The sequence below is a fragment of the Montipora foliosa genome, chromosome 9 (genome assembly GCF_036669935.1).
Source record: "Montipora foliosa isolate CH-2021 chromosome 9, ASM3666993v2, whole genome shotgun sequence".
NCBI classification, from domain to species: Eukaryota; Metazoa; Cnidaria; class Anthozoa; order Scleractinia; family Acroporidae; genus Montipora; species Montipora foliosa.
The window spans coordinates 17,287,106-17,296,411 of NC_090877.1; the positions used below are offsets into that span (position 1 = coordinate 17,287,106).

General features: G+C 41.0%; 2 protein-coding genes across 2 annotated transcripts in view; both read right to left on the bottom strand.

Moving 5' to 3' along the window:
* Positions 1-694: 694 nt before the first annotated feature.
* LOC137971515 (gamma-aminobutyric acid receptor subunit gamma-2-like) lies at positions 695-2,581 on the bottom strand. Its single transcript, XM_068818333.1, has 3 exons — positions 2,515-2,581; positions 1,996-2,210; positions 695-1,063 (listed from the first exon to the last, which is right to left on the bottom strand). Exons 1-3 carry the CDS (start codon positions 2,579-2,581, stop codon positions 695-697), a joined length of 651 nt encoding a protein of 216 aa, XP_068674434.1.
* A 1,740-nt stretch (positions 2,582-4,321) lies between these two features.
* LOC137971516 (gamma-aminobutyric acid receptor subunit alpha-6-like) overlaps positions 4,322-9,306 on the bottom strand; it is a 5,398-nt gene continuing 413 nt past the window's right edge. Inside the window, exons 2-4 of the mRNA XM_068818334.1 lie at positions 8,664-8,783; positions 6,725-6,871; positions 4,322-5,679 (exon numbers count right to left, since the gene is read on the bottom strand). Of these exons, the coding sequence (XP_068674435.1) occupies positions 5,305-5,679; positions 6,725-6,871; positions 8,664-8,783 (642 nt within the window). The 3' untranslated portion in view covers positions 4,322-5,304. The remainder of the gene's footprint in view (positions 5,680-6,724; positions 6,872-8,663; positions 8,784-9,306) is intronic.

Genomic DNA, 9,306 nt, shown 5'->3' on the forward strand with positions numbered 1-9,306 from the left:
AGTCCCTGGAGAAACTGAAAACAATGCCTATGACTTCTTTCAAGTGTCACGCGTCACGTAAATCGAATCACGCATATAGTCTAACTATGCCATATTGGGGGTGACTCATCACTGTGGATGTCGGAAATAAATAAGTATATAAATAAATAATTAATTATATTGAGCCAAAAAAGTTATGAAAACAGGAAGCCTTCGGCAGCGATTTTCGAAAGTAGCCTCTAAAATAAGGGAGATCACTTTTTTGGCTTCTACAAGCAGACGATCATGTCGTTGATACTGACTTAAAGTAAAAATGAAAATCATAGTTGTTATGGCCATTCTTTTTCTTGATGTCGTTGCTAAACATGGCAAATAAAAAGTTGCGGTAATTTCTTCGAACTGCAATCCAAATCTTACTTCGCTATTCACCGCAGTTGATAGTAATAGTTCCTTGCATTGAAATATTGCGTAGTGACGAAATTATAAAGGATTTAATTTTTCATCCATAAAAGGAGTGTTTTACTTTTGTTTAAATGATGGGAACGATCCTCCGAGACGAGAGTTATGGTCCAAAATGAGATGTTTGAAAAACGAAGACCCAAAAGAGTAAGATTAAAGACCAGGGCAAGGAATAACCCCTCCCCTTCCCCCCCCCCCCCCCCCCCAGGACTTCGTTTGCCACACACCTGCCCGAAATGTATCGTTTTCTACGAGTTCATGCCAAGACATCAATACCGTTCAAGTAAATGTACCAATAAAGTGTGTTGTACAAAGCGAAGGCAAGAGGAAACAGAATTCGACAGGCAAAGTCAATTTTTACCGCCTGGCTTCGTCCGGACCCAGAAGTAAACGTTGATGTGGCCTTTTCTCTGGGGTTTTCAAAGCAAATATTTTTGTCTGGAGATCTCGGTTCGACCTCTGGCTTTACGTCTTCAGTCATATTCTTCTTGGTCAGCGGTAATACTTGCACCTTTTCCTTTCGCTTGACGCCGACGCAAGAGTCGCTTGAAGTGATCCGCACGATTTCCGAGTTCCTGCGAACAGTGAGGTCCATGTTGTTCAATGAAGATTCAGAGGATGTGTCCTAAACAAGGCAAATCAGGCATTCTTAATAATCATCTTAAGCAAGATGAAGCTGCCTTTCGGGGGTCAGTATGCAGCTACGCAGGTTCTCAGAATTGGTTCAGAAAAAAGGGGAGACAAAACAGTTTGCAATAAACATAAAAGCAATTATAGAAGCTTGCTCAGTATACTGATACATTGAAATAAGAGGTTGATTTTGTTGATTAATCTGCATGCACTCGACTTAGAAGGCGTTTTCGATATTGGGGCGAGCCCATTCGATTGGATGAAAGTGGCTGTTCAACCTACAAAAATTCATTCCGGTAATTGGTCGTGTGTTGGCTTGCGAATTGTTTACGTGCGCCAACTGAAAGCCTCTGATTTTGGTATGTTAATTAACGGACCGATATTATTACCAGGCCCAAAAAAATAACACTCTGAGAGCAGCACGTTTAAGTAAATAGCGACAGTGAGTAACTTTACAAGTGAAAAGGGAAACATTTACGTTGCAGTGTCGGGTGTGGAAAACGTACACACCCTAGTGCGAATGTGTGAGAGAATCTTCTTATAACTAGATCAATCCATAAAAACTGCTACGGTTAGCATCCTGTCGTTTTCGTCGAGCCTGCATCTTAAATCGATAGTTTCTTAAAGAAATATTTTACATGCAGTGGCAGATTTGCGACGTCAAGTATCAACTAGCGTTTCTGTTGCATTTAATTCGATGTAATGTTGACAATAAAGGTTGTCCTTTACACTCTGACGGTGACTGTCTTAGTTGCCCTTTCCAGAAAAAAAAAGATTATTTTGACACCATTTGAGTGGGAAAATTGAAATACAACGTGAGCCTTTTTATCACAACACAAGAGAACTCAATTGTGAGCAACAATAGTTCAAGATTGATCCAAATAGTGACGTCAAGATTTTTAATATTGATGTATTCATAGTTCAAACCTTGGGCAGCATAGCATTGACATAACCCAACAAGAAGACGATGGTGAGAATGCACGTGATACCGACAGTCAGCCTATCGCCACCGTTCTCGGGGTTGGTCCAGAAAACAATCCAGCTGAGCATGACCAGAAAGATACATGGAAGGTACACTTGAATCACATAGTATCCCACATGCCTTTGCAGCGAGAAGGTCACTTTGAAGGTTGTGTAATTGCCTGTGTAGACAATTGGAACAAAGTTCTTAAAGCGATTTGGGTGAATTTTTAAACGGGAATCTAAAATTCACTGAGCTTATGAGCGACAGAGGAGTGTCTTTTCATATGAGAGGGTTAAAAGTAAAGAACTACAAAAAATAGTCATTAAAATAATCAGCTCATGACTTGTAGCTTATAATAATAGCAATCATAAATTTCTTCTGACTTCTCATCATTGCAAAGTCCAATGTTTGCCAGGACAGTTTGAATTAGAAGTAAGCGATAATCGTACAAATCTTGCCATCGGTAAATGCTTAAAAATAACCTCCAAACTCTTTGAGCAAACGTTCAGTTTTGGACAAAACAGGCGTTCCATTCAGAGTGATTTGCATTATCTAAGGAAACGTTTTAGAGCAAAATCAACATTTATTGTTGAAACGAAGGAAACAATTATTGCTTTGAGCTTCAAAGGAATTTTTCTTTTGTCAAGGTTGCAAACCCCGTACCAGAGGCGAACTCTGTAACTCGACGGAACGTTTTGAAGACGTGACTGAGAACTGGGACATCGGACAGCTACTTCAGTTAGCTTCCATTTGTAGTCCACTTCATTGATGGGAAAAGCATCTGCGTATTAAAGTTGTCACTGATCACGCGAACTTGAATGGCTTTCCTCTTTGGCACCTCAGCAAGCAAAACTAGCACGTTGGTGCACGATGGCAGAATTCGACTTCTTCATTGAGCATCGACCAAGCATAGCAAACACCGTCCCAGATGCCTTACGTCGACACCCAGTGTCTGACTCACCCAAAGCTGAGGATTCTTATGCTCCAGAAAATTGTGTTATATAGGCTTTCTCTTAGTTGCAATATCTACTGATGTCCCATATCACACTCCCACCTTGTTATCAGAAACTCTCAATGGAACTTTTGCTTTCTGTGCCATGCTGACTCATCCGACTGCGCATGCTCAATACTTTGAAAAGTGTTCAGCCTAACAAGAAATCAAACTGAAGCGAACCGCGAGACTGCTAGTCGAAACCTATTTCCATCGTCCCTAATCGGTGTTCGTTTTGTATTCTATCTATATATTTAAATTATCTAGACATTGGTTTTCGTGTTACAGTACATTTTTGGAGAAATGTGGAAATCCTAAGCGCTATTTAGCTCTCGATGCGAAGGATGTCGGCTCGAGGCAGGAGACGCTATGGCAGTGGCCGCAGCCTCTTGTCACCTGGAAGCTTTGTTAGGAGCACACAGAAGAGATCGGACTCTCGGAGTTCATGGCTCAAGGCTCATGGAATTCGATTTATGTCCGTTGTGACCTTCGGGACACATTTAAAACGCTGGAAGCTCAGTGTGTCTTCTCCACCTACATTGCTTTCTTGCAGCATTTGTTGTCGTTTGAGATGAGAAGGCAACAAAGGTGAGAAAATAAGAGTTGTACATTTAGATTTCTTTTTAGTCTTTATCACTTAGCTGCAACTTAGAAGCAAACTACATAGTATTACTGTATTTTAACAGTTTGAAAGCCAAGCAAGCCATGAAGAAGAGTGCATGTACGGAAGAACCAAGTGCGAGTACAAGAACCAGCTGCAGGTAAGATGCATGAGATCAATCTGTCAGAGATCTGAAATCCCAGTTTAGGGGCTCTTTTTCCACGCGAGCAGTGCATATGGTCGGAAAATTTATAGACAATCCACAGTGATTTTTGTTTTCATATGTTGTTTTGCAGATGATTCTAATTTGCACACCTCGACCTCTATGAAAAGAAACAAGAGTGACGATTCTGTCATTGCTTCAACCGTGGAAAGTCCAGTTGCAATGGCTGGTAATAACAGGTAGGCGGGCATTTCGACTCGCTAGCATTTTGTGGTTGTGATTTCTGTTTTCGCATCTCTCATATCTGTCTCAGACGTAACAGCAAAGAAGCAATGCGCTCCAATTTGAACTTCTTTCTTTGATAAAAAATGAAGATGCATCACTCAGATTTTCATTGAGTGAATTTTTGAACATTATGAAAATCATGATAGATAAGGAAGAAAGTTTTAATAACTGTTCCAGTTTGGTATTTCCCTATGGTTTTTTAGTTGTTACATTTCTCTCTAACAAATTTAAGGCGTGTTATTGATTTTCTGCAGGTGGGAAGTGCAAAGGGGATGGATAAAATGGCCCTTTGGACTGACCAAATTGTTAGACACTTTGGCACTGTTGCAGTCTGGCATCTGGCCCCAGTTGTTCAAACGACGGACAGCGCTATCCGCCAGATAAATCACTATCACTATCTGCTGGATAGTGATTTATCCGGTGGATAGCGCTATCCATCGTTTGAACAACTGGGGCCTGGAGTTGAAGGCAATGACCTAGAAGCTCTGAAGATATTGACGGCAATTACAATTTATTGTCTTTTTTATTACTTGATGACAGGGCTCTCATTAAGAGGTGGGAGCCGAGGATTCTCCTGACTACTAAAAAAAAAAATAAAAAAAAAAATTAAAAAATGGAAGCCAACCGAATATCAAGCTGTTTGATTCTCTCCCTTCTTATTGTATTCACCTGGCAACTTGAAATCTTAGTGACAACCCAGAATCAATTCTGCAATTATATTTACATTATATTACAGTCTAGGTCAGGCTGTAAACAATTTGTTTAGTCACTACCTTTTTAGGGTCTGTTTATATGGAGGTGAGGGACCCCAGATAGGTGAGGTAACATGTGGCGGGTCACCCCATGCACCTATCATGTAAACGTGATCAAATTAAAATGAGAGATTATAATGTATGGAGAGGGAGGTTACTCCACCAAAGTGGGTTACCTCGCCCTCGTCGCCTTCGGTCATGATTTACAAGCTTTTCTCGTGTTCTCCCGTTAGAGTTCATGCATTTGTATAATAAAACAAGAGAACTGTAATAGCGCGCGTCTATGTTTAAGAGACTGCATATCACTCAAGGATAATATAGTATCATAGTCAAGATTATTACCTAGGTTTAATAGAGTTTTAAGTGCATATTTGTTGGCTGACTCTAGTTTAGAGTTCAAAGACGAGAGGAGTTATGGTCCAAAATGAGATGTGTGAAAAACTGAGACCCAGACATCGGTCACGAAGAGGTCATGAAAGGTCATGCCTGGGCATCAATACCATTTAAGTACATGTACCAATAAAGTGTGTTGTACAAAGCATAAGCAAGAGGAAACAGGATTCGGCAGGCAAGATCAAGTTTTATTGCCCAGCTTCGTCCAGACCCAGAAGTAAGCTTTGATGTGGTTTTTTCTCCGGGTTTTTCAGTGGAAATCTTTTTGTCTGGGGATCTCGGATCGACCTCTGACTTTTCGTTTCCAGTCATATTCTTCTTGGTCAGCGGTAACACTTGCACCATGCCCTTTCGCTTCACGTCCTCCTGCATGTCAAAGTCGCTTGAAGTGATCTGCACAGTTTCCGAGCTCCTGCGAATAGTGATGTCGATGTTGTTCAAAGAAAATTCAGGGGAAGTGTCCTAAAAGAAAGCAAATCAGGCATTCTTTATAAGCTCAAGGCTGATATAACGGTGAAGGAATATATGGATAAAACCCAATCTTTCGAAAGGAACTGCCTTTCTTCATCAGGGTTTTACAGGCAATGGCTACGGTTAACAAAGACGGTACAATTTATACAATTTGAATGGTGATATGGCGTGTGATTTGATACAGCCCTACAGATAAGGATTTTAACGGACTTCACTGATACGGTCCAATAATAATAAGAAGAAATGATAATTGAAATTATTTGACGGTAAAGAAGTATAAGGGAAAAGATGGATTATGTTGGCTTTTTTCAATATATTTCTTCACTGTTATATCAGCCTTGTTCTTTTTAGCTTTTATAATATTTAAATCGCTGATAAGGTCCTTCACCAGGATCCGGTGCTTCTGTTTTGTTACGCTGGTCCATGCGTAGAAAGTTGTATTGTAAAGTTTCCCAGAATTGATTTAGAAAACAAGGGGAGACAAAGCAGTTTGCAATAAACATAAAATCAGTAGAAATTGCTCAGTATACTAATACATTGAAATAAGAGGTTGATTTTGTTGATCAATCTGCATGCACCCGACTTAGAGGGCGTTTTCGAAACTGGAGCTTGGAGCCATGAAGAACCCATTCGATTGGATGAAAGTGGCTGTTCAGCGTGCAAAAGTTCATTCCAGTAACTGGTGGTGTGTTGGCTTACGAATTTTGAGCGCGCTCTAACCAGGAGCTCATCAAGAGGAGCCTCTATCTACCATACTTGCCTTGGGAATCAACCCTCTCCTGAGTAGATTTATTTATAGAACGCCTCCCTTGGGAGATTCGGCTCGCCCATTGTTGTAAAAGCCAATCAAAACAGAGCTATCTCAGCGTCAAGGGAAATACTTTCCGAATGGAAAAACCTTTTCCTAAAAGTAAATTTAATCGGGATAGGGTTGACTTAAGGAATTATTGGAGAGAGAGGCTCCCCTTGATGTGTTCCAGCTCCAACTTAGAGAAACCCCTTTTGGTTATTTTAATTAACGGTCCGATGCTATTACACAGGCTTTGTTATCATGTTCTTCATCTCTGCTTTCTTGCGCTTTTGATGTTAACAGTCTCTCCACCACGATACACTCGAGCAACGACAGGAATATGAAGAGGAATGACGTCATTAGATACCAGTCTACTCCCTTCGCATAACTGACCTATGGAGCAAAACAAAATGGATAAAGTGGTTCAATTTTTAAAGAAACTGTGGCGCTGCGTTGGTGGGGAAGTAAAAAAACAGAAATGGGTTTATCGGCAACTGGGTTGATATGGTAAGTTAACCACCGTAAAGAAGTTAGAAGCACACTAAAACCTGACGCTGAAGTGCGCGCGCACTTGATGTAAAACTTGTCCTTTCGTCCACAATGCAGAAAAAACTAACACTGAGGGCCGAAGCGACCTGTTAAAATCCTCCAGTGAGTGCTTCACATGCACCTCTTCAAATGTCATGCATTGCATAACATGCACATTATGCAAAAAGAAAGACATTGGTGAAACAGGAAGGAATCTTGGAGACCGCTCTCGCGAACATCTGCGAAACGTTGAGAAAAAGGACAAGGAAGTATCCACGTGATGAGAAGTCCTCGTTGGTATACAAAACAACAGATATTTGCATAATAATAGAGTCAAATTTTAATGCACCGTTGTCATGGTACACCAACATGGCAGCAGTGAAGTCAGATGCAAATCATCAATATGGTGATCAGCGGCCTTTCCCTGCACTAGGGGCCCGTTTCTCGAAAGTCCCGAAAACTTTACATTCATTCTCTGACGATCAGATAAACATTGAGATCGATGCTTAATTAATCTCTAAAGTCAAAGAAGCTAAATCCCTAGGCGTGATAATTGAAGAACACCTCTCATGGCCTAATCACATAAGGTGAACTTAGCAAGAAGATATCTTCAGCTATAGGCGCCCTTAAACCTATAAGACCATACATATCAGAGCACACTGCCCTCCAAATCTATCAAGCGTTGATCTTACCCCACTTTGACTATTGTAGCTCCGTTTGGGGCGACTGCAACTTAACCTTAAGTGATAAACGTCAAAAACTTCAAAATAGGGCTGCCAGGGCGATTACCAGGTCCAATTATGACACAAGCGCCACTTTTCTTTTAGATCTGTTAAATTGGGATGATCTAATTACACGCGGAATAGTTTGCCCATCAGTTTCCGAAAATCAGACTCCCTAGGCTATTTTAAAAGGGAAATTGGCCAACTATATAGTAGGTGCCGGTCGGGCTCCCACACGGCAATCCCCAAAACAGTGCAGTTGTAATGAAAATGAAACCTTTTATTGTAATATATACTGAAGATTTTACCCTGTGTAAATGTATGTGTGCATGTATGTCTGAATGTATGTCTGTATGTATGTATGTATGTATGTATGTATGTATGTATCTGCTCAGATACTGTGTGGATAACACATGATCATCGACGTTCCGTACGGATCAAGTTTCATGACTTTTAACTCAATTTCATAAGACATTGATTTAACTGGCCGTTATTGAGAGGTTATTTGGGCAGTTGGGACGACATTTACTGGCCGTTGCCGTTGTGGAGAGGTGGTCGTTGAAAAGAAGTTAAATTAAGAGTGAATGTATAGACCCTCCGCCGGGACAAAAAAAGGTGACCTCCTGTGGAGAAGAGGTGGCCGTTGGTGGGGGTTCGCCTGTATTTTGGGAAAAACCCTTTGAATGGGAAAAATTGAAATATGTAAGTGTTGCTTTTTAACCCTGTTCAACGCCCATAAAATGCAAATTTACCACTTGTAGATTTAACTCTGTCTAACGCCAGGACGATTTTACTCGTCAATGGGGAAGCTCCGCGGCAGGCGAATAGGTTTAATCATCAAACGCAAGATATCTACAGGCTGTGAGCAACAAACATAGTGATCCCCAGTGAGCGTCACGAAATTAATAAGATCGAATGTACTCAAAGCTTCAAACCTTGGGCAGCATAGCCATTGACCTAACCACAACAGGAAGAGCGATGGTGAGAAGCACGTGATGCCGGGACAGTCTAGCCTGGCGCACAGAGTTCTCGGGGTTGGGTCCAGAAAACAAATCCTAGCTGAGCCGATGACCAGAAAAGATACATGGAAGGTACATGTTGAAAGTCACATAGTATCCCACATGCCTTGGCCAGCGAGAAGGTCACCGTTGATCGAGAGAGGAAAATACCTGTGGAGACAATTGGAACAAAATGTTTCGAGTTTTTAACAGCGATTTGGGTGAATTTTTACAAACAGGAAGCTAAAATGTCACTGAGCTCGGTGAGCGACACAGAAGTGTCTTTTGTAATTTGATCGAGGGACAACAACCGATCAAGGCAATTCTCAGCCAATTATTTGGAGCTTTCTTTGACCCACAGATATTATTCAGAGGTCGCATTTTTTCCAAAGTTTCAATGTTTGACAGTTTGAATTAAAAGTTAAAGGATAACAATGATAATCGCAGCTCAAGTCGGCTTGCCATCGACCAATGTCTGACAAATTAACTCGCTTAACTGAGGAGTTTGTACAGGGAAGTGTGTGTTTTGAACAAAACAGGCGTTACCTTCCGAGCGAGTTTACCTTTTCCAAGGAAAGGT

What these genes read in the sequence shown, in the direction of transcription:
- LOC137971515 (XM_068818333.1), bottom strand. Translation starts at nt 2,581, where the DNA reads ATGCAAATCACTCTGAATGGAACGCCTGTTTTGTCCAAAACTGAACGT. An exon ending in TTTGCTCAAAGAGTTTGGAG is followed by an intron (nt 2,211 to 2,514) that starts GTTATTTTTAAG and finishes TTGTCTACACAG; the next exon opens with GCAATTACACAACCTTCAAA. An exon ending in TCAATGCTATGCTGCCCAAG is followed by an intron (nt 1,064 to 1,995) that starts GTTTGAACTATG and finishes TGCCTTGTTTAG; the next exon opens with GACACATCCTCTGAATCTTC.